This window comes from Salmo salar, chromosome 03 (assembly GCF_965601325.2).
Source record: "Salmo salar chromosome 03, fSalSal1, whole genome shotgun sequence".
Taxonomy (NCBI): Eukaryota; Metazoa; Chordata; class Actinopteri; order Salmoniformes; family Salmonidae; genus Salmo; species Salmo salar.
The window spans coordinates 87,138,343-87,162,077 of NC_138293.1; the positions used below are offsets into that span (position 1 = coordinate 87,138,343).

The window sequence follows — 23,735 nt, forward strand, 5'->3', positions numbered from 1 at the left end:
AGATAGCCCGGCATCACAGGGCTAGCTATTTAGACACCCAGCAAGTTTAGCACTCACCAAAGTCAGATTTACTATAAGAAAAATGTTATTACCTTTGCTGTTCTTCGTCAGAATGCACTTCCAGGACTTCTACTTCAATAACAAATGTTGGTTTGGTCCCAAATAATCCATTGTTATATCCAAATAGTGGCGTTTTGTTCGTGCGTTCAAGACACTATCCGAAAGGGTAAATAAGGGTGACGAGCATGGCGCATTTCGTGACAAAAAAATTCTAAATATTCCATTACCGTACTTCGAAGCATGTCAACCGCTAAAATCAATTTTTATGCCATTTTTCTCGTAAAAAAGCGATAATATTCCGACCGGGATAGCCTGTATACGTACAAAGAGAGAGAAAATAAATACATGAGTACATGCGTGAGTCTCAGAGTCTCAGAGTACTCTGACCAGCCACTATCCAAACGCGATAATGTGTTTCAGCCAGAGGCTGCCTCGATATCATTCAGCTTTTTGCCAGGTTCTGAACTGTTTGAATGATGTCTGTGAGTATAACAGAACTCATATGGCAGGCAAAAACCTGAGAAAACTCCAACCAGGAAGTGGGAAATCTGAGAATTGTAGTTCTTCTTTTGAATCCCTATCGAAACTACAGTGGCTGTGGGGTCACGTTGCACTTCCTAAGGCTTCCATTGGCTGTCAACAGCCTTTAGAAAGTTTTTTCCTCCTTCTCCTGTTACTGGTCAGAGAATAGTAGCTCAGTCAATGAGTGGACTGCCTGAGGACAAAGGGCTTAGTGATGCGCGAGCCCACCTTTCCTTCTTTTTCTCCTGGAATGAATACGCTATTGTCCGGTTGGAATATTATCGCACTTTTACGTAAAAAATACCCTAAAGTTTGATTGTAAACAACGTTTGACATGTTTCTACGAACGGTAATGGAACATTTTGACTTTTCGTGTCTCGAATTACGCTCGCGCATTATGCCTTTGGATAGTGAACAAAATGGAGGTATTTGGACATAAATATGGAGTATTTCGAACAAAAATAACATTTCTTGTGGAAGTAGCAGTCCTGGGAGTGCATTCTGATGAAGATCAGCAAAGGTAAGAGAATATTTATATTACTAATTCTGAATTTAGTTGACCCCAGAACTTGGTGGGTATCTGTATAGCTTGCTTTGATGGCGAGCTATGTACTCAGAATATTGAAAAATGTGCTTTCTCCGTAAAGCTATTTTAAAGTCTGACACAGCGGTTGCATCAAGGAGTAGTGTATCTATAATTCTTTAAATAATTGTTATATATTTTGTTATATATTTTGTCAACGTATTTTTGTAAATTGATGTGCTCATTCACCGGAAGTTTTGGTGGGAATAGATTTTCTGAACATCACGCGCCAATGTAAAATGCTGTTTTTGGATATAAATATGAACTTTATCGAACAAAACATACATGTATTGTGTAACATGATGTCCTAGGAGTGTCATCTGATGAAGATCGTCAAAGGTTAGTGCTTCATTTTAGCTGTATTTTGCGTTTTTGTGACACATCTCCTTGCTTGGAAAATGGCTGTGTGGTTATTTTTGTCTATGTACTCTCCTAACATAATCTAATGTTTTGGTTTCACTGTAAAGCCTTTTTGAAATTGGACAATGTGATTACATTAAGGAGAAGTGTATCTTTAAAATGGTGTAAAATAGTCGTATGTTTGAGAAATTGAAACTATTAGATTTTTGATGTTTTGTATTTCGCGCCCTGCTGTTCCATTGGATGTTGGCTAGGCGTTCCGCTAGTTAACACACCAAGCCCTTCACTGAGACATTTAAGGAGTGCATGGTGACTGAAAGAATTGGCTGACAATCTATGGACAGTAGATTATAATTTAGTCTGTCAATAGGAATAAATAGACTTCAACACAAAGCCCTCTTGTTGTTAGTAGCCTAAAGTCAAATTAAAATGAAGACTGTTAAAAATCAATTAGGCCTTCTCGAATTAGCCTACTTAAGGCACCTATGCGCTGTCCAGTTTAGAGGTCGACCGATTAATCGGAATGGCCGATTAATTAGGGCCGATTTCAAGTGTTCATAACAATCGGAAATCGGTATTTTTGGATGCCGATTTGGCCGATATTTTTTATTTTTTTTAGACCTTTATTTAACTAGGCAAGTCAGTTAAGAACACATTCTTATTTTCAATGACGGCCTAGGAACGGTGGGTTAACTGCCTTGTTCAGGGGCAGAACGACAGATTTTTTACCTTGTCAGCTCAGGGATTCAATCTTGCAACCTTACGGTTAACTAGTCCAACGCTCTAACCACCTGCTTTACATTGCACTCCACGAGGTTACGCGAATGCAGTAAGAAGACAAGGTTAGTTGCTAGCTAGCATTAAACTTATCTTATAAAAAACAATCAATCAATCATAATCACTAGTTAACTACACATGGTTGATGATATTACTAGTTTATCTAGCCTGTCCTGCGTTGCATATAATCGCTTTGTACCTAACCATAAACATCAATGCCTTCCTTAAAATCAATACACAAGTATATATTTTTAAACCTGCATATTTAGTTCATATTGCCTGCTAACATGAATTTCTTTAAACTAGGGAAAATGTGTTACTTCTCTTGCAAACAGAGTCAGGGTATATGCAGCAGTTTGGGCCGCCTGGCTCGTTGCGAACTGTGAAGACTATTTCTTCCTAACAAAGACAGCCGACTTCGCCAAACGGGGGATGATTTAACAAAAGCGTATTTGCGAAAAAAGCACAATCGTTGCACGACTGTACCTAACCATAAACATCAATGCCTTTCTTAAAATCAATACACAAAAGTATATATTTTTAAACCTGCATATTTAGCTAAAAGAAATCCAGGTTAGCAGGCAATATTAACCAGGTGAAATTGTGTCATTTTGTGTTCATTGCACGCAGTCAGGGTATATGCAACAGTTTGGGCCGCCTGGCTCGTTGCGAACTAATTTGCCCGAATTTTACGTAATTATGACATGTCACTGAAGGTTGTGCAATGTAACAGGAATAACGTTTTGTTTTCAAGATGATAGTTTCCGGATTCGACCATATTAATGACCTAAGGCTCGTGTTTCTGTGTGTTATTATGTTATAATTAAGTCTATGATTTGATAGAGCAGTCTGACTGAGCGGTGGTAGGCACCAGCAGGCTCGTAAGCATTCATTCAAACAGCACTTTCGTGCGTTTTGCCAGCAGCCCTTCGCAATGCATTGCGCTGTTTATGACTTCAAGCCTGTCAACTCCCAAGATTAGGCTGGTGTAACCGATGTGAAATGGCTAGCTAGTTAGCCGGGTGCGCGCTAATAGAGTTTCAAACGTCACTCGCTCTGAGACTTGGAGTGGTTGTTCCCCTTGCTCTGCATGGGTAGCGCTGCTTCGAGGGTGGCTGTTGTCGATGTGTTCCTGGTTCAAGCCCAGGTAGGAGCGAGGAGAGGGACGGAAGCTATACTGTTACACTGGCAATACTAAAGTGCCTATAAGAACATCCAATAGTCAAAGGTATATGAAATACAAATCGTATAGAGAGAAATAGTCCTATAATAACTACAACCCGAAACATCTTACCTGGGAATATTGAAGACTCATGTTAAAAGGAACCACCAGCTTTCATATGTTCTCATGTTCTGAGCAAGGAAAGTAAACGTTAGCTTTTTTACATGGCACATATTGCACTTTTACTTTCTTCTCCAGCACTTTGTTTTTGCATTATTTAAACCAAATTGAACATGTTTCATTATTTATTTGAGGCTAAATTGATTTTATCGATGCATTATATTAAGTTAAAATAAGTGTTCATTCAGTATTGTTTTAATTGTCATTATTACAAATAAATAAATTTTAAAAAATCGTCCGATTAATCGGTATCTATTTTTCCCGGTCCTCCAATAATCAGTATCGGCGGTGAAAAATCATAATCGGTCGACCTCTAGTCCAGTTATGTAAATTACTCAAATATGGCTTATTGTGAGATCAATAACTCTGATAAATAGCTTCATCATGGGCAATAAAACATATTGTTTTTATTCAAAACAATTACAGCAGTAGCGAGCTTACCTCTGGTCCTCCTTTTCATCTTCAGGCTCTCCCTCTCAAACTGAACAGGACATCAGTAGGCCTAGTCCGTGCAAACAAATATTACTTTTTTTTTAAAACAAATACTAAACCCTCTCCCTTATTGGAATTGAAAAAGCATGACCCTCCCCCGTTTTCCTCCAGTTAACAATTATGTAAATTGCAACCGCTCCCATAGCTATGTAAAATTGTAATTAATAACAATTATACCATTAACACATTTAAGAAATATGTTTTTATTGAATTAATTATCTTGAGTGATACTGCATTTTCTTGTTAATGTCTCTTTAAATATGGTTCGTTTAAAACGGAAATTATGACTACTACATATCCCAAGGTTCAATCCAAGATGCAGGGTGCTGGTCTACGTCACCGTGTTTGGTAACCCTTTTAACCAATCAAATGCATCTATTTGGAAGCGCGTACTTCGAAAATGGTTTCATATTATCCAATCAGTGGTCTTAATTTCATTATTTGTAACGACAAACCAATCGAAGTTGTCGCTCTTCTCCTAGACGAATCGGAATCTCGTTAGATAATAGCTGGGCGTACTCGTTTTCTGCCAATGAAATCGAAGTTGATGTTTAAACTCTGCGCGCGGGCGGTGCTTAGCCAATTTTGGGAGGATCTCAAAAGTTGAGAGGAATGCATGCATGGATTTGAATTCAAGCTATCAATTTCACAACATCCCAGCCAGCTAGACAGCGCTCTCAAGCTGTGTTTTTCAATTAGACAAATTGAAAATTCATTGGAATTACGATAGTTTATAACACAAGTTATATTTACTCGTATTTTGTTCACTGTCAGCTTTGTGGTTGTACAACTTTAACGCTAGGGAGGTTGCCATAATTAAGGTGAACTCTCCACGAAATGAAAGCGGGCGGTAAGTATCTCTGACTCAATTAGCTACGGTGTGAATATGCCATCTAACATTTAAACGTTTTAGTCAGAAACCTGTTTCAGCTTATACAATTTAGGTTAGAGAACTTGAACTGTGTGAGAATGAATAGCATGAACATTTTATAGCTACAATAGATAACGTTAGCTGAGTTGATAACGTTAGCTGCTAACTAGCCTGTTAGCTAGCTATCTGATATGGTTTGCTGTTGTAATGATGGCCAGTTTAGCTAGCTAGCTAGCTACTGGTACACAGCTTGGTGCCAGTACTGGAGCCAGTCGTTAGTTCAGTGGCTAACGTTATAAATGTGCCTTATTTGAAACTAAAGCATTCGTAACATTTGTATCATAGTTAGATACGTTGTAAAGTCATCACATTTGTGTGGTTTTGAAAGCGCCGCAAGTATATAATTCACTTTTTGGGATTTCAATCTAAGCTTTACAGTAGCTTGTTAAAAGTTTACCTAGGTTTGAGGAGGGAAATTTGGGCGCTGAGTTAAACTGAACTCAATGTTTGAATTCAGTTTGACTTGGCCAGCTAATTAGTCAAAATAGATTCCATTGGTTATAACTACCGATATATCATACAATTATTCATTATATCTAACTGGGTTACTTTTGCCTAATTTGATTTAGTTCGAGCCAGCAAGCTGTAGCAAACGTAAGCTGACATTCAGGTGGGAATTACTGTCTCTAGTGCAGCATATAGATGAGAACTGTAAACAAATACTATTGAATAAACAGTGTCTGAAACATTCTCAGTAGTAAACGGTGTCCCACAGTTAGGATGGAGACTAAATGTATGGGGGCACTGTGTGAGTAAGAGTTCGTTTATTTGGAGAGTGTTGAGTTGGAGAGAGGGAGGTTTTTTGAGTTTGATGGTTATCTGTATCTAAAATGGCAAGAGTGATTAAAACAAAAAAAACGTATACTTCTCCCTCTCTCTCCTTTCTGCTTTAGTGCTACACTGTCGTTGTTCCAAATGCTTCACGGTTCCAGCACGGAAGCGGGTCCGTAAGCGTGTTCCAGCCCTAACACTGCTGTCTCTACCTGAAGAGGTGCTTCTGTGTGTGCTCCAATGCCTCTCTGCTGAGGACCTGCTGGCTGTCAGAGCGGTGAGTCTCAGAAACGCACACACACGGTCTTGTTTAACTGATGTTGTGGGGATATACAATTCAGTCCCATTCAAAATCCAATTTTCCCTAACATTTACCTGAACCAAATTTTGGTTTGTTTACTATTGTTGTGGGGACTTTTGGTCCCCACAAGAATAGCACACACACTCTAACAATTGAACAGCCTCTGGAGTAAACATCATTTGAAGGAGTCTCTTCTGAACATCTTGTCACCACCTGAATTGGTGAGTCACAATGTGTATCAGTCTCCTCCTATATACACCACCTTTAGCATGTATAAGGAATGTTATGTTTACTCAGTTATTGAAAGGAAGAAGAATATTTCGAACATGCATGAAGGATTGCCATGTTGGAGGCTAACTGAGGCATTTGGTTATCTCCCAGGTACACTCTCAGCTCCGTGACATCATTGATAACCACTCTAGTGTTTGGGCCCGGGTCAGTTTCAGGGATACCTGGCCATCCCCCAACACAGTCTGGCTCTTTGAGAGGTAGGATGGACTCCTCCCAAACCCTGCCCTCGACTCTGTACATCTTCCAATGTCAGTTTCACATGAGGGAGACTGAAAGTGCGCATACATACCCTAATATGTTTCTGTCTCCTCTTTTAGGGCTGCAGAGAAGGGGAACTTCGAGGCAGCTGTGAAACTAGGGATTGCATATTTGTACAATGAAGGACGTAAGTCTCACTGCACGTGTCATCCATTGTTTCTCATTGAATTGGTTATGAGGTTGATCAGTGATTGACATTGACCAAATCACTGAATGAATTCCTGTATAATAATCACCCTCTTCTCTGTCCCAGCGTTGCTGAGTGACGAAGGGCGTGCCGACGTGTGCGGCCGGAAGGCGTCCCAGTTCTTCAGCCTGGCGGAGAGCCTGCGTTCCCCTACTGCCGACCCCTTCATCTGGGTGTTCATCCGCCCGCCCTGGTCCCCCACTGGGAGCTGCTGCAAGGCTGTGGTGTTTGACAGGCTCAAGGCTGAGTGTGAAACCAATGTGGTAAGTGTTTACCAGGCTAGGCCTGGTTGAGCTTGGCTGGGGAGATGGGCAGCCATAGACACAGCCAACCTCAGCAACCATCATTGTCCTCTCCCTTGGTTCCTATTGGAAAAACACAAGGTTAGTATAATACCCTGGATACAAATTAGGGGTCTGTTTTACCCATAGAAATGTAATGAGTAATGTTGAATCTGTTTCTATGGTTGTGCCTTCCTGGTTTATTCACTCAGAGCTGTCCATCGTCTTTCCATCCATTCTAAAAACTGATTAAGATGTGTAAAGGCGGCAGGTAGCCTAGGTGTTTAAGAGTGTTGTGCCAGTAACCGAAAGGTCGCTGGTTCGAATCCCCGAGCCGACAAGGTGAATGTGCCCTTGAGGAAGGCACTTAACCCTAATTGCTTCTGTAAGTCGCTCTGGGTAAGTGTGTGCAAAAATGTAGGCATCAGTGTGCATTGGAAGAAAGGAGAGGTGGATTCGGAAACATGTTGTTACCAAAAAAGTCTGCCGAAGGCCTACAGGACCTTGGTAATGAAGACAAATGGGGAGAGACTTATGCTGCTTTGTGCAACGGTGTGTCTCGCCCCCCCATTTATTTCTGACCAACAGACCCCACCAGAAAGTTCCATCCCTTATAGCCTGTTTTTTCCTGTCCTCTCTTGTGGTGCCCTGCATGTATCGCCTCTTTGGTCCAGCGATTATTATAAATAGATGAGCCTGTCTTTGCTCAATGGAATGAATGGACTTTAATGAAAAATCCAATGTTTCTCTAAAAATAGTTAAATGTTTTGCAGACTAAGGTTGCGCTCAAACAATGCTTTCATTAGGCTACATTTTCACATTTTGCTATTTCTTATTTTTGTAGGAGAGGAGGGGACCGTTGCTGCACTGTCTGGCCAGAGTCCTCCAGCTTTTTGATGTAAGTGTACACACACACCACTGCAAGTCTTCCAGAAAGGCAGAGGCGTTAGTGTGGGGATTTTTGTAGTGACAGCCGTCTTCCATTTCTATGGTAACCAAACCACAACACAGTTCCAGTCTGACATTTCACATTCTTAAAATAAAGTGGTGATCCTAACTGACATAAGACGGGGAGTTTTTACTAGGATTAAATGTCAGAAAGTTTAAATGTGTTTGGCTAAGGTGTATGTCAATGTCGGACTTCAGCTGTGTATTTTGAGATATAATATATATATATATATATATATATATGCTGAAAAAAATAAAGGGAACACTTAAACAACACAATGTAACTCCAAGTCAATCACACTTCTGTGAAATCAAACTGTCCACTTAGGAAGCAACACTGATTGACAATAAATTTCACATACTGTTGTGAAAATGGAATAGACAACAGGTGGAAATTATAGGCAATTAGCAAGACACCCCCAATAAAGGAGTGGTTCTGCAGGTGGGGACCACAGACCACTTCTCAGTTCCTATGCTTCCTGGCTGATGTTTTGGTCACTTTTGAATGCTGGCGGTGTGTTCACTCTAGTGGTAGCATGAGATGGAGTCTACAACCCACACAAGTGGCTCAGGTAGTGCAGCTCATCCAGGATGGCACATCAATGCGAGCTGTGGCAAGAAGGTTTGCTGTGTCTGTCAGCGTAGTGTCCAGAGCATGGAGGCGCTACCAGGAGACAGGCCATACATCAGGAGACGTGGAGGAGGCCGTAGGAGGGCAACAACCCAGCAGCAGGACCGCTACCTCCGCCTTTGTGCAAGGAGGAGCAGGAGAAGCACTGCCAGAGCCCTGCAAAATGACCTCCAGCAGGCCACAAATGTGCATGTGTCTGCTCAAACGGTCAGAAACAGACTCCATGAGGGTGCTATGAGGGCCTGACGTCCACAGGTGGGGGTTGTGCTTACAGCCCAACACCGTGCAGGACGTTTGGCATTTGCCAGAGAACACCAAGATTGGCAAATTCGCCACTGGCGCCCTGTGCTCTTCACAGATGAAGCAGGTTCACACTGAGCACATGTGACAGAGTCTGGAGACGCCGTGGAGAATGTTCTGCTGCCTGCAACATCCTCCAGCATGACCGGTTTGGCGGTGGGTCAGTCATGGTGTGGGGTGGCATTTCTTTGGGGGGCCGCACAGCCCTCCATGTGCTCGCCAGAGGTAGCCTGACTGCCATTAGGTACTGAGATGAGATCCTCAGACCCCTTGTGAGACCATATGCTGGTGCGGTTGGCCCTGGGTTCCTCCTAATGCAAGACAATGCTAGACCTCATGTGGCTGGAGTGTGTCAGCAGTTCCTGCAAGAGGAAGGCATTGATGCTATGGACTGGCCCGCCCGTTCCCCAGACCTGAATCCAATTGAGCACATCTGGGACATCATGTCTCGCTCCATCCACCAACGCACGTTACACCACAGACTGTCCAGGAGTTGGCGGATGCTTTAGTCCAGGTCTGGGAGGAGATCCCTCAGGAGACCATCCGCCACCTCATCAGGAGCATGCCCAGGCGTTGTAGGGAGGTCATACAGGCACGTGGAGGCCACACACACTACTGAGCCTCATTTTGACTTGTTTTAAGGACATTACATCAAAGTTGGATCAGCCTGTAGTGTGGTTTTCCACTTTAATTTTGAGTGACTCCAAATCCAGACCTCCATGGGTTGATAAATTGGATTTCCATTGATTGTTTTTGTGTGATTTTTGTTGTCAGCTATATATACACACACACACACCTTGATGGGCTGGTCTTGACTAACATACTGCATACTCAGAACCCTGTTACATATTCAGTAGGCCTTGTTGTGCTGGATAGAGTATTTAATATGCTGTTTGAAACATTGACGATTGAAACATTGTTTAATATTTGTTTGTTTCAGGAGGATGACAAGCGCGCCGAGGCCCTGACACTACTTGAAGAGTCGTCTCAGTCGGGCTGTCTACAGAGCGCTTACCTGCTTTGGGAACATAACCGTAAAACCGCAGTGAGTTCCCTTCTCTCTGGTTCTCCACATCTCAAAAGGCTTTTATGTTACAATGTATGTTGTGTAGTTAAAGGGTTTCAAATGTGATATGAAACCCCTGTTGTGTTGATGTTAGTCAATAAACTACCTCATAACTTACTGTGGTTCTGTGCTGTCTTCTCAGATGGCGGACCCAGGCAGGTACCTCCAGTTCATACGCACGCTCAGGGACTACGCAGCCAAAGGATGCTGGGAAGCACAGGTGTGTGTCTATTTGGCTTTGTTTAGAGGCAAGCCAATTCTGACCAATGGTGATCTTTAATAAAAAGATCTGATTGGTATGTTTTTTTTTTTTTATATATAAGTTTAAATGTGTATATAGTAATCAGCTGTTTCCAGCTACAATAGTCATTAACAATGTCTACACTGTAATTTATATTTTAATGGACAAAAATGTGCTTTTCTTTCAAAAACAGTGAAATGTCTTAGTGACCCCAAACTTTTGAACGGGTGTGTGTGTGTATACTCAGCAACAAAAGAAACGTCCTCTCACTGTCAACAGCATTTATTTTCAGCAAACTTAACATGTGTAAATATTTGTATGAACATAAGATTCAACAACTGAGACATAAGCTGAACAAGTTCCACAGACATGTGACTAACAGAAATGGAATAATGTGTCCCTGAACAAAGGGGGGGGTCAAAAGTAACAGTCAGTATCTGGTGTGGCCACCAGCTGCGTTAAGTACTGCAGTGCATCTCCTACTCACGGACTGCGCCAGATTTGCCCGTTCTTGCTGTGAGATGTTACCCCACTCTTCCACCAAGGCACCTGCAAGTTCCCAGACATTTCTGGGGGGAATGGCCCTAGCCCTCACCCTCCGATCCAACAGGTCCCAGACGTGCTCAATGGGATTGAGATCCGGGCTCTTTGCTGGCATGGCAGAACACTGACATTCCTGTCTTGCAGGAAATCACGCACAGAACGAGCAGTATGGCTGGTATCATTGTCATGCTGGAGGGTCATGTTAGGATGAGCCTCAGGCAGGGTACCACATGAGAGAGGAGGATGTCTTCCCTGTAATGCACAGCGTTGAGATTGCCTGCATTGACAACAAGCTCAGTCCAATGATGCTGTGACACACCGCCCCAGACCATGACGGACCCTCCACCTCCAAATCGATCTGGCTCCAGAGTACAGGCCTCGGTGTAACGCTCATTCCTTCGACGATAAACGCGAATCCGACCATCACCCCTGGTGAGACAAAACCACGACTCGTCAGTGAAGAGCACTTTTTGCCAGTCCTGTCTGGTCCAGTGACGGTGGGTTTGTGCCCATGGGTGACGGTGATGTCTGGTGAGGACCTGCCTTACAACAGGCCTACAAGCCCTCAGTCCAGCTTCTCTCAGCCTATTGCGGACAGTCTGAGCACTGATGGAGGGATTGTGCGTTCCTGGTGTAACTCGGGCAGTTGTTGCCATCTTGTACCTGTCCCGCAGGTGTGATGTACCAATCCTGTGCATTGGATTTTTACGAATTATCTTTAAAAGACAATGTCCTGAAAAGGGGACTTTTCTTTTTTGCTGAGTGTGAGATAGATATACATACATACACTAACATTCAAAAGTTCGGGTTATTTAGATATTCCTTGTTTTGAAAGAAAAGCAAAAAAGCTTTGTCTATTAAAATCACATCAAATTGATCAGAAATACAGTGTAGACATTGTTAATGTTGTAAATGACTACTGTGCTGGAAATGGCTTTAAAAAATATATATTTATCTATTATATGGAATGTCTACATAGGTGTACAGAGGCCCGTTATCAGCGACCATCACTCCTGTGTTCCAATGCCACGTTGTGTTAGCTAATCCTAGTTTATCACTTTATAAGGGTAATTGATCATTAGAAAACCTTTTTTGCAAACACCAGTCTCAACGTCAACCGTGAAGAGGCGACTCCGGGATGCTGGCCTTCAGGCAGAGTTGCAAAGAAAAAACTGGCCAATTAAAAATAAATGATTAAGATGGGCAAAAGAACAAAGACACTGGACAGAGGAAGATTGGAAAAGCCAATCCAATTTGTGGGAGGTGCTTCAGGAAGCATGGGGTGAAACCTCTTCAGATTACCTCAACAGATTGTCAACTAGAATGCCAAAGGTCTGCAAGGCTGTAATTGCTGCAAATGGAGGATTCTTTGACAAAAGCGAAGTTTGAAGGACACTATTTCAATTACAAATCATTATTTCTAACCTCTTGACTACATTTCCTATTCATTTCTCATGGATAACAGACATTTCTAAGTGACCCCCAAACTTTTGAACGGTTGTGTGTCTGTATAGCTCTCCAATGGCATAGACATGATAATGTAGCCATTGACTATAACAACAGGCAGCCCAAATCCACACACAAACAAAATCTATGATTTAGTTTTTTCTCCCAACCAATTAAAGTGGATTAATCATTGAGGATGTTACTGAGCACAGGTGGTGTTTTTTTTTTTTTTTACATTCCTCCTCCTGTCGAGTTTGCTTGGCAAGCCTGGCATGACTTTTGACCTGTGCCCTTTGACCCTTTCTCTCTCTGTGTGTGCACGCGTCCAGCTGTCCCTGGCCAAGGTGTGCAGCAGTGACAACCCGCTGGGTCTGGAGCAGAGGGCCTGTGCCGACCTTGTGGCCCAGCTGTTTCGCTCCTGTCCCCCCGTGCCCCGACGCAGGGCGGAGGAGGTGCTCCGACAGGGCATCAACGACACCATGAGGTAACATACCGGTTTGGTCTGGAACTGACTGTGCCCACGCTGAAGATCACTTGACTTCGTACCAATTGAGTTGTTTTATACATTTTGGTTAAGGGCAAGATTCTTTGTCTGAGGGGGCTTTCAAAATTCTAAGCACTCTTAATGACTTGCCTAGTAAAATATAGTTTAAAAAAATATGCTATTTACTATCATAACCAGATTTTTCTAGGTACCTAACAGTATTATTCTCTCTCTCCTGTGCCTCTCCTCTCCCCTCACTAGGTACATTAGTGTTTCTCTCTCGTGTGTGTCCCCTTCTCTAGGTACATAACAGTATTCCTCTCCCTCTAGATACATCCTGGTGGACTGGTTGGTGGAGGTAACCACCATGAAGGACTTCTCTAGCCTGACGCTCCACGTGACGGTGGGCTGCGTGGACCGCTACCTGGCCCTGCGCTCTGTGCCCAAGGCCCGCCTGCAGCTGCTGGGCATCGCTTGCATGGTCGTCTGCACGCGGTACGAAACAGAAAAACGTTGGAGGTGGATGTAGCATGATTAGGGTTGGAACGTTCCTGTAATTTTCCCGAAATGCCCAGGTTTTCTGGTTGGGGAATTTTGGATTTCCTGCTTATTCCTTCCTGATTTTGGGAAAGTAGCTGGAATTTTGCAACCCTAAGCATGATACAAACTAGTCAGTATTTTATCCTGTATGTAATCTATGTACAGTACTTCTGTATTCACTTGATCAGCTTTAGCTAAAGGCAGGTGCTCAAGTGCAATGAAACATCTTTCTGAGGGGTTTTCAATATTCTGAATTATGAGACTGTACGGAAACGAGCGTTATATTTATTGGACTAGTTCAGGTAGTCCCTCCCTGTTTCAGTCTGTTTTCTGCCTAATGAATATGCCCCACGTCTCCTTCTCTAGGTACATCAGTAAGGATATCCTGACCATCCGGGAGGCGGTGTGGCTCACAGACAACACCTACAAGTATGAGGACCTGGTCCGCATGATGGGGGAGGTCATCTCTGTGCTGGAGGGCAAGATCAGGGTGAGCGGAGTGAACACACGCAGTCTATACCCATCTTATGTCAACATGTTTAATCTGCCCCAATGATGGCATCTGTATTCGTTTCATCAGCTTGGGCTAAAGGCATCTGTTGAAGTGAAAATCTTTTGTCTGGGGGGGGGGGGGGGATGTTCAAAATTCTCAACTGTCTTGTAGTCCTGTCTAGTCATTTTTATTTCTATGAGTTCAACTCATTTGGTGTTGTCTCAGCAGACTCCCACTCTGCTGGACTACGGCCAGGTGCTGCTGTCTCTGTTGCCTCTAGAGCGGCTCACTGTCCACCTGTTCAGCTACTTGTGTGAGCTCACCCTGCTCTACTCAGCCCTCACTACATACTCCTCAGCCCACCTGGCCAACGCCACCCTGCTGCTCACACGGGCACTGCACCACTACGGTAAGGTGGGCGAACAGGCGGTCTACGGTTGCGTCCCAAATGGCACATCGAGCTGTAGTGCACTATATAGGGGATAGGATACCATTTGTCTTCTAAACTGTCTGTCTACAAACTGATATGTAATCTACCCCGATGATGTACTTCTGTATTCACTTGATCAGCTTTGAGCTGAAGTGTAACAAAAAAATCTTTCTGAGTGGGGTCTTCAAAATGTAGTTATCTAAGCTCTGTATCCCCAGTCCCAAGGGAGTTGCTCAGTAACCATACATGACACACATGCACACTGTTGACCTAGGTTTTCAAACACCCCTAGAGCAGTGGTATTCAAACCTTTTCAGCGGGGACCCCATTTTTCTTCCCAGCAAAATTTCTGGGGACCCCATTTGTTTTCAAAATATTTTCTTGCAACCCCAATTTTTGGGCCGACAACACTGTAGTTCCCTGTTACCCACCCTTTGAATACCTAGTCTAGTTGTAGTTCATCAGCTTCTCATAAAAAATTCTGTGGCGTTATTTTATTATTTGTTGGATGTCATATCAGTCTTGACGCTCTAGTGTGTCGCCTTGACCCCTGCTCTTCCTCTCCTCTCTCTGCATTGCAGCTCCCATCTGGCCCATCCAGCTGGCTGAGTATACAGGCTTCTCCAAGCAGGACCTGGTCCCCTGCGCTGTACTACTCTATGTCAAGTGGTAAGTTATAATACATGCCACGGAGATCCTAGAAATCACTATTACAGGTTATTAAACAGTTCTATATGGAATTGCTATATGCATACTAGATACACGGGCTAATGTTAGTCTGGGTTAGAAAGTCTGGGTTAGAAAGTCTCTGTCCTCTCTTGTACTGTTCTTTCTCCAATATTTGTTCCCTCTATTTCTCTCCTTTGTAATCCAATGCCTGACAAACAAGGGATGCTCGCTGGCTTGACTTTGTTCTCATGAGGGTTACCAAGGTGATAGGAGGGTGGGTGTATAGCTGTGAAAGCAGAAAACACAACCCTCACACTCCACTGCTACAAATACACAGCAGAAGTTGATTGGCCAGAGAGATTTGACCTCAGGTGTCAAATCTGGGTCAAGCTGATAGTTTGAAGATGTTAGTAATTACATACTTGAGAAAAGAAAATCTTCCATACTGCAATTGCCAGTATGGCTTGTTTTTATGAAGTTTACATACACATCGTCCAGCCTTGGTCTGAGAGCTTTTGTGGCCATTCATTGTTGGTAGAAACCAAGCTGTTTCTATTTAAGCTTGCCTGCTGGTTGTGGTAGTAAACAACCTTGTTAGCATGCAGGCTAGTTGTGTTGAGTATCAATAGCCCCTCTTCCTGGAGTTCCCCATTGTCCCTCAGCAGGCCCATCCTGCTATCAATTAGTATTCTAGCAATTAGCATTTTTTCCCTCCTTTTTTTGTGTCATTACTAGTGAACACAGCCACAAAGTCATAAACCCTGCCTATTTTAAAAAAACATTTTTATCAGATTTTAAGAATATAAACCTAACCTTAAACCACACTTCTAACCTTGTGCCCAATCCTAACCTTAAATTATTTTGTACGTTATAGATCATTTTGACTTTGGGGCTGTGTTATCTAGTGGAATGTTTTCTTCTTCTGGGAAGCAGCAATGGGGGAATGACAGACGGCGGTTAGTTGTGCTAATTCACTAGTTGCTAATTATCGCTGTCAGCTAACCACTAACCCTCCACAGCCTCACCTGGAGGTTCCCTTTGACAGCTCATCACCTTCTGCTCTGGGTTTGATTAGCCGGGCCTGTTGGATGGGAGTAACAGGCACATTGGAAGGCAACAGGCATTTAGCTCCTATTGAGTAATTAGCCAATTAGAGTGAATCATTAGCTTGATTTATATATCTTTTTTTTTATACTTGGAGTCTTCGTTAGGGGGAATAAGGCAACATTAGCGTACATGCAGGTGTGTTCTTTAGAATGTGTTTGTGAGAAGGCATCTTTATATAACTTACTGAGGTGTTTTTTTTCATTCCTCGGTTCATCATCCACACACACTAGTCAATGTGAAGTGCTATTTAAAGGACTGCTCTAGTATTACAATCCTGAAGTGTTCTCTGGGCACCATTCCTGTAGAACCCCCTGCAGGTCAGAAAGGTAGCAGTTCTGATGAATGTCTTGCTTCTTTTCAATATGAGTTTGATTTCCAGCAGGTGAGGAATGCCAATCTCTATAGTGATTTTAGTTGAAGAGGTGAAAGGTTGTGTTTTGGTCCTCTCAGCCCTTTTGATCAGGCTGGGTTTGCTCTCGGTGTGGTAGGTGGTTTTTACCACATGGGTGGTTAAGACCCCGCCCACTCACAACCTCCCTCCCTCACCCCTCCCTCTCCTTCATGTCCCCGGCAGGAGGGCTGTCCGTTGCTGTCGTTGTATTTCCAGCCACTGTAGAAAATCACATGAAGTCACATGCTTATAAAGACAAATGAACAAAGTAGTGTGATGTCTTAGACTGTTGCTAGCCAGTGCTGCAGACAGACAAATTGGACAATGGTATTGATTACAAGATCAGGTTGTTTGTTTGTGGCTATGTCCTAAATGGTGCAATAGGAGACATGTTTTCCAAGGTAGTGCAATGTGTAGGAAATGGGGTGCCATTTGGGATGCAGAGGATCTGCTCGTGTTAACCACAACGTAGATCATCATTAGCGAAGGGCCACAGTGACCCGGATACAGAGGGCTGTAGGGGTGGGATGGAAAGGTGAGTGGGAGGGAGTTGGACCTAGGGTGTGTGTGTGTGACGGGGAGGGAGGGTGGGGGGGTGTGTGTGTGTGACGGGGAGGGAGGGTGGGGGGGGGGTATGTGTGTGACGGGGAGGGAGGGTGTGTGTGTGTGTGACGGGGAGGGAGGGTGTGTGTGTGTGTGACGGGGAGGGAGGGTGTGTGACGGGGAGGGGGTGTGTGTGACGGGGAGGGGGTGTGTGTGACGGGGAGGGAGGGTGGGTGTGTGTGTGTGTGTGTGTGACGGGGAGCGAGGGTGGGTGTGTGTGTGACGGGGAGGGGAGGGGTGTGTTTGCTAAGGACTGTGTGTGGAGGGGGATGATGACTCATCCTGCACCAGACTTGTGTGAGTCAGACTAGTGAGAGGCACTGCACTTTATTGACAATGTCCAATTTTCAAACAAAGTAATATCATATACTGATATGATTTCCCATTGTGTATAACACAGTTGGAGAACACAGACTGGATGATTAATCATGCTCCTCTCTTCCCTTTCATGTCTCTCTTTCTTCTCTCGCTCCTCTCTCTCTGACAGCTTCAGTAAGGATGTACCCAAAGACTACAGGCACATGTCTCTGACAGGTGTCAAGCAGAGGTTTGAGGATGAGGCCTACCAACACATCAGCAAAGAAAAGGTGAGCTTGTCCTCTCCTGACATGGACCGTTGCCCTTTTCAAACTAGTATGTCAAGGTAAAGTGCACAGTGCTGGGCTGCTGGCCTGGATATTCTCCTTTTGGCTATACTGGTGGTGTGCACATAAAGACACACCATAGCAAAACTAGGGATGGGAATTGCCAGGGACCTTACAATATGATATTATAACAATACTTAGGTGCTGATATGTATTGTGATTTGATGTTCCAAACATATTGGTCACTGTATGTCTGCTACAGAGCGCATGAGAACGAGTTTTGATTGGCCACAAAAAAAGCTATAGGATGAAAAATAGTGAGATTTTTGGTGCAGGTTCAGCCGACTAGTGCTAGCTAATGTTACCTAGTGTTCTTTGTCTTTATTTTTTACAAATCGATATTTGGAGTCAGAATATCAATATAATATTGTCCCCCCCATCACTAAGCAAAGAAAAACAAGATGTTCTTATTGGACAAGTTCAGATCGTACGTCTCCGTTGAAGAGCTTTGTCTTCCATTTCGTGCCTACTTAACACTACCCTAACCAGTGTGTTTGTGTACCTGTGTTCTCTCCCTCTCCCAGGTGATTGACTTCAAGGAGCTGTGTGAGGTCCTGGAGGTCCCAGAGGTGGAACCCTACATGGTGCTGCCCAGCCTCACGGGCCAGCCAGCTGACATCCACACCTTCCTCTCCTCCCCCTCCAGCAACAGCAAGAGGTGGGTTACTACTGTTAAGCCATGCAAATGTGAAAGCAATATAACGATTAGCTCCACCTTGTTCTCTTATAGGCCAGGGAGGATTTTCCTCTGTCCAATCCTTGCAAAGTGTCTAGGCAGATTGTAAAAGCTAGGGGTTAATTTGGGATTGGGCAAGTGTGACCACTCTCACGTAGCCTTTTATGGTGGTTGTCCAGCGCTGGTCTCATCCAAAAAAGTGCTTTCAAACCAAAGTTGTTTGTTTATGCTGTACTGAGTAATTGCCATCTGCCCACTAGATGACCACAATGGAAATAAATATTACACTTTTGTGTCGTCCTTAATGTCTTTAACAATTTAAAAAACATTGAGTAAACTAAGAAGACTCAGTAGCTAGGTTTCATCAAAAAGGTTACATATTTTCATGCATATAGAAGAAAAATCGACAAGTTTTTCCACCAGTGGTGTTTCCACCGAACAGCCTGTGTGGTGTAGTGCACATAACGTACATTTTGTCTGAACTTTTCACGTACCGAATAAAAATCTAAAGTTCAATGCGTTTCCATGGCATTTTCAACTTTAACGATTTTTAGTTTTGTCAAAAAATCTGTGTTAAATAGAAACTATTCCTACCCGCAGGACAGGCTAGTCTACATGAGATTATTATGGAGAAGACTGGGAATATTTCTATTTGTCAAGCATCGAGCATCATGTCAACAGGAGCATCAAGCTCATCACTGTGCACTTTCACCACCCTGGGACGTTCTTCATAACTTCCATCTGTAGCCTAATAAACTGCATGGTTTCCCCAGTCCTAGTGGGAGGACCACACACCATATCGCGTGACTCCAAGCTTACTTGGATAAATATGCTGTTTTCTCCCTCAGGAGACGGGAGGAGTCCTTGCCTGTGCACCGAGGCAGCTTTGTGGCCACACCCACGGCTGAGCTGTCCACTCAGGAAGAGACCCTGGTGGGGGACATGCTGGACTGGAGCCTGGACACCTGCTCCGGATACGAGGGGGACCAGGAGAGCGAAGGAGAGAAGGAGGCCAAGGAGGGAGAGAGTGAGTGGAGGGAATCAACTATATGACTTCTGATCATTTATGATCAGCTCTATACCAGGGGTGTATTCACTAGGAACCAAACGGGGAGGGACCTACCTGAATGTGTCCAATAAGAAACGCCTGTTTTTTTCCATTGCAAAGCTTGCACTAATGAATACACCCCAGCCCTATCTAGAGATGGGGGTTAATGGAAGACGAGTGTCATGCTGGCCATTCTAACTGGTGAACTAGATGTAGTGACATCACTATGTACTGGAAGACTTAGTCAGACATTATTCTCCTTATGTGGGGTACAGACCAGACTGCTCAGAGGCACACGCATGCAAAACGCAGCATCGTACCAGCGGCTGTATTTCTCTATTTTAAAGTTGTATATCTTGAAAAATCTATTGCACAATTGTTTTTGACTACATCAGCAATGGACTAATGAAACAAATACAAAGAGTTTGTGCCGTTTTCCTTTTAAGGCATCCATAATTGATAGTGATGGGGAGGAAATCGATAGTTGCGTATTTCAGGATGATTATTATATTGATATTTGGCTCCGAAGTATGGATTTGTAAATTAATAATTGCCTGTAGCTAGCGCTAGTCAGCTGTACTTGCGGCAAAACTCTTATTTTTCTTCCTATAGCTTGTTTTCCATCTTTAAAAAAAATAGTGATCAATATATTTTCAGCACTTTTTTTTATTTCCGTGACTGATCAAAACTCGTTTTCTCATGTTCTCTTATCTGCAGCAGACATAGTGAGCAATATGTTGGCAACATCAAATCGCAATACATATAGAATCGTGTATCGTGAGGTCCTAGTAATTGACATGGGTTGGATTTTTGTTTACATGAGGTCACTACACTTCACTAAACTCACTATGATATGCTAACAGTATCTTCTTCTGTGCAGCCTCTGTTCTGGCCATGACACTGGAGATAGCAACAGAGCCCGAGGACTCCAAACTGCACTGCCGAGCCCTCTCCAGCGACGATGACAGTTTCTGTGAGGGGGACAAAGAGGAAGAGGAGTATGAAGGAGAGGGGGACAAAGAGGAAGAGGAGTATGAAGGAGAGGGGAGCGCCAGGAGCCGACCGCGAGAGTCCCTTTCCTCATTCATCACAACTGACTTCCACAGCTCAGGCTACTCCTCTGTCCAGAGTGTCAGCCCTTCCTCCAATTCCTCTTCACTCCTGATGCCCTGCACCTTCACGGCGCTGCCCCCGGCCCCCACTCCAGGCTCCGCCTCCAGCACCACGGTGTCTCTGCCCGGGTTCCGCCTCCTGGTGCCGGTGCAAAGACCCCGGGCTGCAGCTCGCAAACAGGTAAAGAGGAAGAACGCAGCAGCTCACAGCGGAGGGGAGAGGGAAGGGGAGGATGAAGAGGTGGTATATGCCTCAAGTGTAGGTTTCCTAAGCCTGTAAGCACTGACTTGGCTCACCGTTGAATGGATTCAGATGTTTTTCTACCACCCTGCCTCAACTTCACCCTCTTTTGCCATGGTTGTGTTCATTAGGCACCAAACTGAAGACAAACAGACCCAAAAGTAAAAGGACTACCTGGACTTGTCCAATAAGAAATGATCATTTCTGTCTCCTGTTGAAAAACGTTTAAATGTTCCTGCCCTAATGAACACGACCCAGGAGGACTGTCTTGTCGTTGACAATACTCTTCATTCTATGAAGGCCTGAAATCTGCACTGGTTCCTGGAACGCCATAAGATCACAAATACTTGTTGGGAGCTTTACACACAAACCCAAATGGTCATACCAGAATCCAGACTTTTTCTTTAATTCGTTACATTTCACACGAGTAAACAGACAACTTCTGCTTGAGAAAGATAAGATGGCTCCCTCTCATATTTCACTGACTTCTGCTGTATCCCAAATGACACCCTATTCCCTATGTAGTGCACTACTTTGACCAGATTCCTGTTCAAAAGTAGTGCACTGCATAGGGAAGAGGGTGTCATTTGTGACATTACCTTCATCAGCCTAAAAGCCACTGGAAAGCCACTGTGTTCTGCGCTGTTCTCACACATTGACTTTTGCAACAACAACCTATCTCAGATGTGAAAGGATTGCAGCTACCACCTAAAAAAAAAAAGACACCTCATGGACCATTTTTGAAATATGTCTGTATGAAGACTTTCACACATGAAAAGAACCACAACCTGTATTGTTGACTGTATTGACTGTAATTGATTACAGTTATTAATCAATGCAACAGTTTTGTTTCTGCAACTCTTCTGATGTTGGGAGTTTTATGAATCACCGTTTATACCAGTGAAGAGATTCTGATATGCACTGCCTGTACAGAATGGTCAGGAGTTGGTTACTCTGTACTAGCCTGGGATCTAAACTGAGTAGTGAAACAAAGCCATGTTCCGTTTGGATTCCAGGCTCAATCTGTACTTTAGATATCTACTATTGTGAAGTCTAAAGCCTTATTTTGAGTCTGAATTTTCTCTGATCCATTTTTGTCACTTGTCTGTTCACATACCAAAGGTACTTTAAAACTTAATTGAGGTGACTATCGGTGGGTAAATAGCTTTTACCTGTAAAGACTGATATGATAGTAATTCAAGCTTACGGAAATGCATTCTTGGCTACAGTTTTGTATGTACTGATACATTACCAATACAATGTGGTTTGTGCTGCATCTACTGTACCCTGTTACTGTTTAGAGCTGGAGCACAGGAGAGAACCTATGCTACAGGAACAAATCAATTCTACAAGCTTTAACAAGAGCAAGGTATTGTTTCATTTGAAAACAGCTTAGCATTTTGTAGAAGCAGAATATTTCAGTTATCCCCACTACCCCTAACCTTTGACCCCATAACACCTAATTTCATGGGAGAGAGCACATGATTACATCTGTTAGAAACCACTAAAATTGATGCCCTAGAGATATTATAGATTGTATTTCTATGGTTGAATCATCAGTGATGTCATCTGAACATTTAGAGCCATGGACATTGACCAATGAGGTCACAGTTTAGTAACTAAGAGGTGCACAGTGCGACATGATATTTGAAGTTCACAACATCTAACAAGTTTTGTTGAAGCAAGTCTATTCGTTTTGCCCACCGTTTCTCCCAATTGGTTCGTCTTGAATGAGGTCTGGCACTTCTATTGAATGAGAAGCGTTTGTTTTTCTCAGTGACGTTTTCTACGCTTGAACAATCAACTACTAATGTTATTCCATTAAGTGGAGTTGCATTTCCTCCTTTTGGAGAAACGGAAGTGAAGACACTAAAAGGCAAATGATTACTTGATGTGTTGTTGATAAGTACTGTATGCCTACATCAGGACATGGAGTCCTTGGTCTCCGTCTGAAATGTCACCCTATTCCATATGTAGTGCACTTCATTTGCCCACGGCCCCATTGGTCTCTGGTCAAAGTAGTGCACTGAATAGGGTGCTATTTCAGACACAACCCGTGTTCACAAATGATTGTGACTGTAAATATGTTTTTAAAACTGTTAGGTCAGACTGTTATATCCCTTGTCTGTTATGTACATATGTAAATGTGGAGGAGGAGGAGAAGAAAGAACTGTGACAACATACCTTTTACTTGAAATTGGATGATTGGTTTTGGCTTCATTCCAAAAAGGACACGTAAACTGCCTTTTTCTACATAAAGGTTGACATTTGGCTTGTTTTTTTTCCTACATTGTACCATCAAGTGACTTGTGTGAAGATATTTCTGTGCACCTGGTATCAATTGCTATTAAAACAAGCATTTGGACTTGCAGATGTGTGTGTTGAATATCAGCTTTGACTGACACACCCTCCACCTTTTCTAACTGCCCTGCCCAGGGAGCAGTACGACCACCAGGGGGCCACACCCGGAGCGTTCACACATGCACTTAACTTTAAAAAAATGTTTTAATTTAACCTTTTTATTTAAGTAGGCAAGTCAAAGTAAAAAACTAATTCTTATTTACAATGATGGCCAAACCCAGGCGACGCTGGGCCAATTGTGCGACGCCCTATGGGAATCCCAATCAGGGCTGGTTGTGATACAGCCTGGATTCGAGCCTGGGTGTCTGTAGTGATGCCTCTAACACTGATATGCAGTGCCTTAGACCGCTGCGCCACTAGGGAGTTAAACATATGGTATGTATGCACACGAAATTATGTGCAAAGAGTTGCACTGATGAGAAAGGGTTTATTTTCTTAATATATACTGGTAGAATTCAAGTATTCTTGCTTATATAATTATTGGACCATGCAATTGTCACAAGTTTAAATGACTATACAATAGCACCCTACCTACAGAATACCCAGAGACATGAGTTTCATGTCCCCAAATGACCCCTGTATTTCGAAAGAAAAGGGAACAGACG

At 43.3% G+C, this 23,735-nt stretch overlaps 1 protein-coding gene across 1 annotated transcript; it reads left to right on the plus strand.

The window, feature by feature from the left end:
* Window positions 1–4,726: 4,726 nt before the first annotated feature.
* LOC106601868 (cyclin-F) lies at window positions 4,727–23,140 on the plus strand. Its single transcript, XM_014194296.3, has 17 exons — window positions 4,727–4,986; window positions 5,961–6,115; window positions 6,521–6,627; window positions 6,748–6,815; window positions 6,942–7,138; window positions 8,001–8,054; window positions 9,976–10,080; window positions 10,244–10,321; window positions 12,661–12,815; window positions 13,146–13,310; window positions 13,722–13,845; window positions 14,077–14,257; window positions 14,860–14,947; window positions 17,536–17,635; window positions 18,217–18,350; window positions 19,217–19,395; window positions 20,297–23,140. Exons 1-17 carry the CDS (start codon window positions 4,974–4,976, stop codon window positions 20,806–20,808), a joined length of 2,415 nt encoding a protein of 804 aa, XP_014049771.1. The 5' UTR covers window positions 4,727–4,973; the 3' UTR covers window positions 20,809–23,140.
* The last annotated feature ends 595 nt before the right edge of the window (window positions 23,141–23,735 follow it).

Coding starts and splice junctions, on each gene's coding strand:
- LOC106601868 (XM_014194296.3), top strand. Junction 6,628..6,747: donor ACAGTCTGGCTCTTTGAGAG/GTAGGATGGACT, acceptor CTCCTCTTTTAG/GGCTGCAGAGAAGGGGAACT. Junction 19,396..20,296: donor GGAGGCCAAGGAGGGAGAGA/GTGAGTGGAGGG, acceptor TCTTCTGTGCAG/CCTCTGTTCTGGCCATGACA.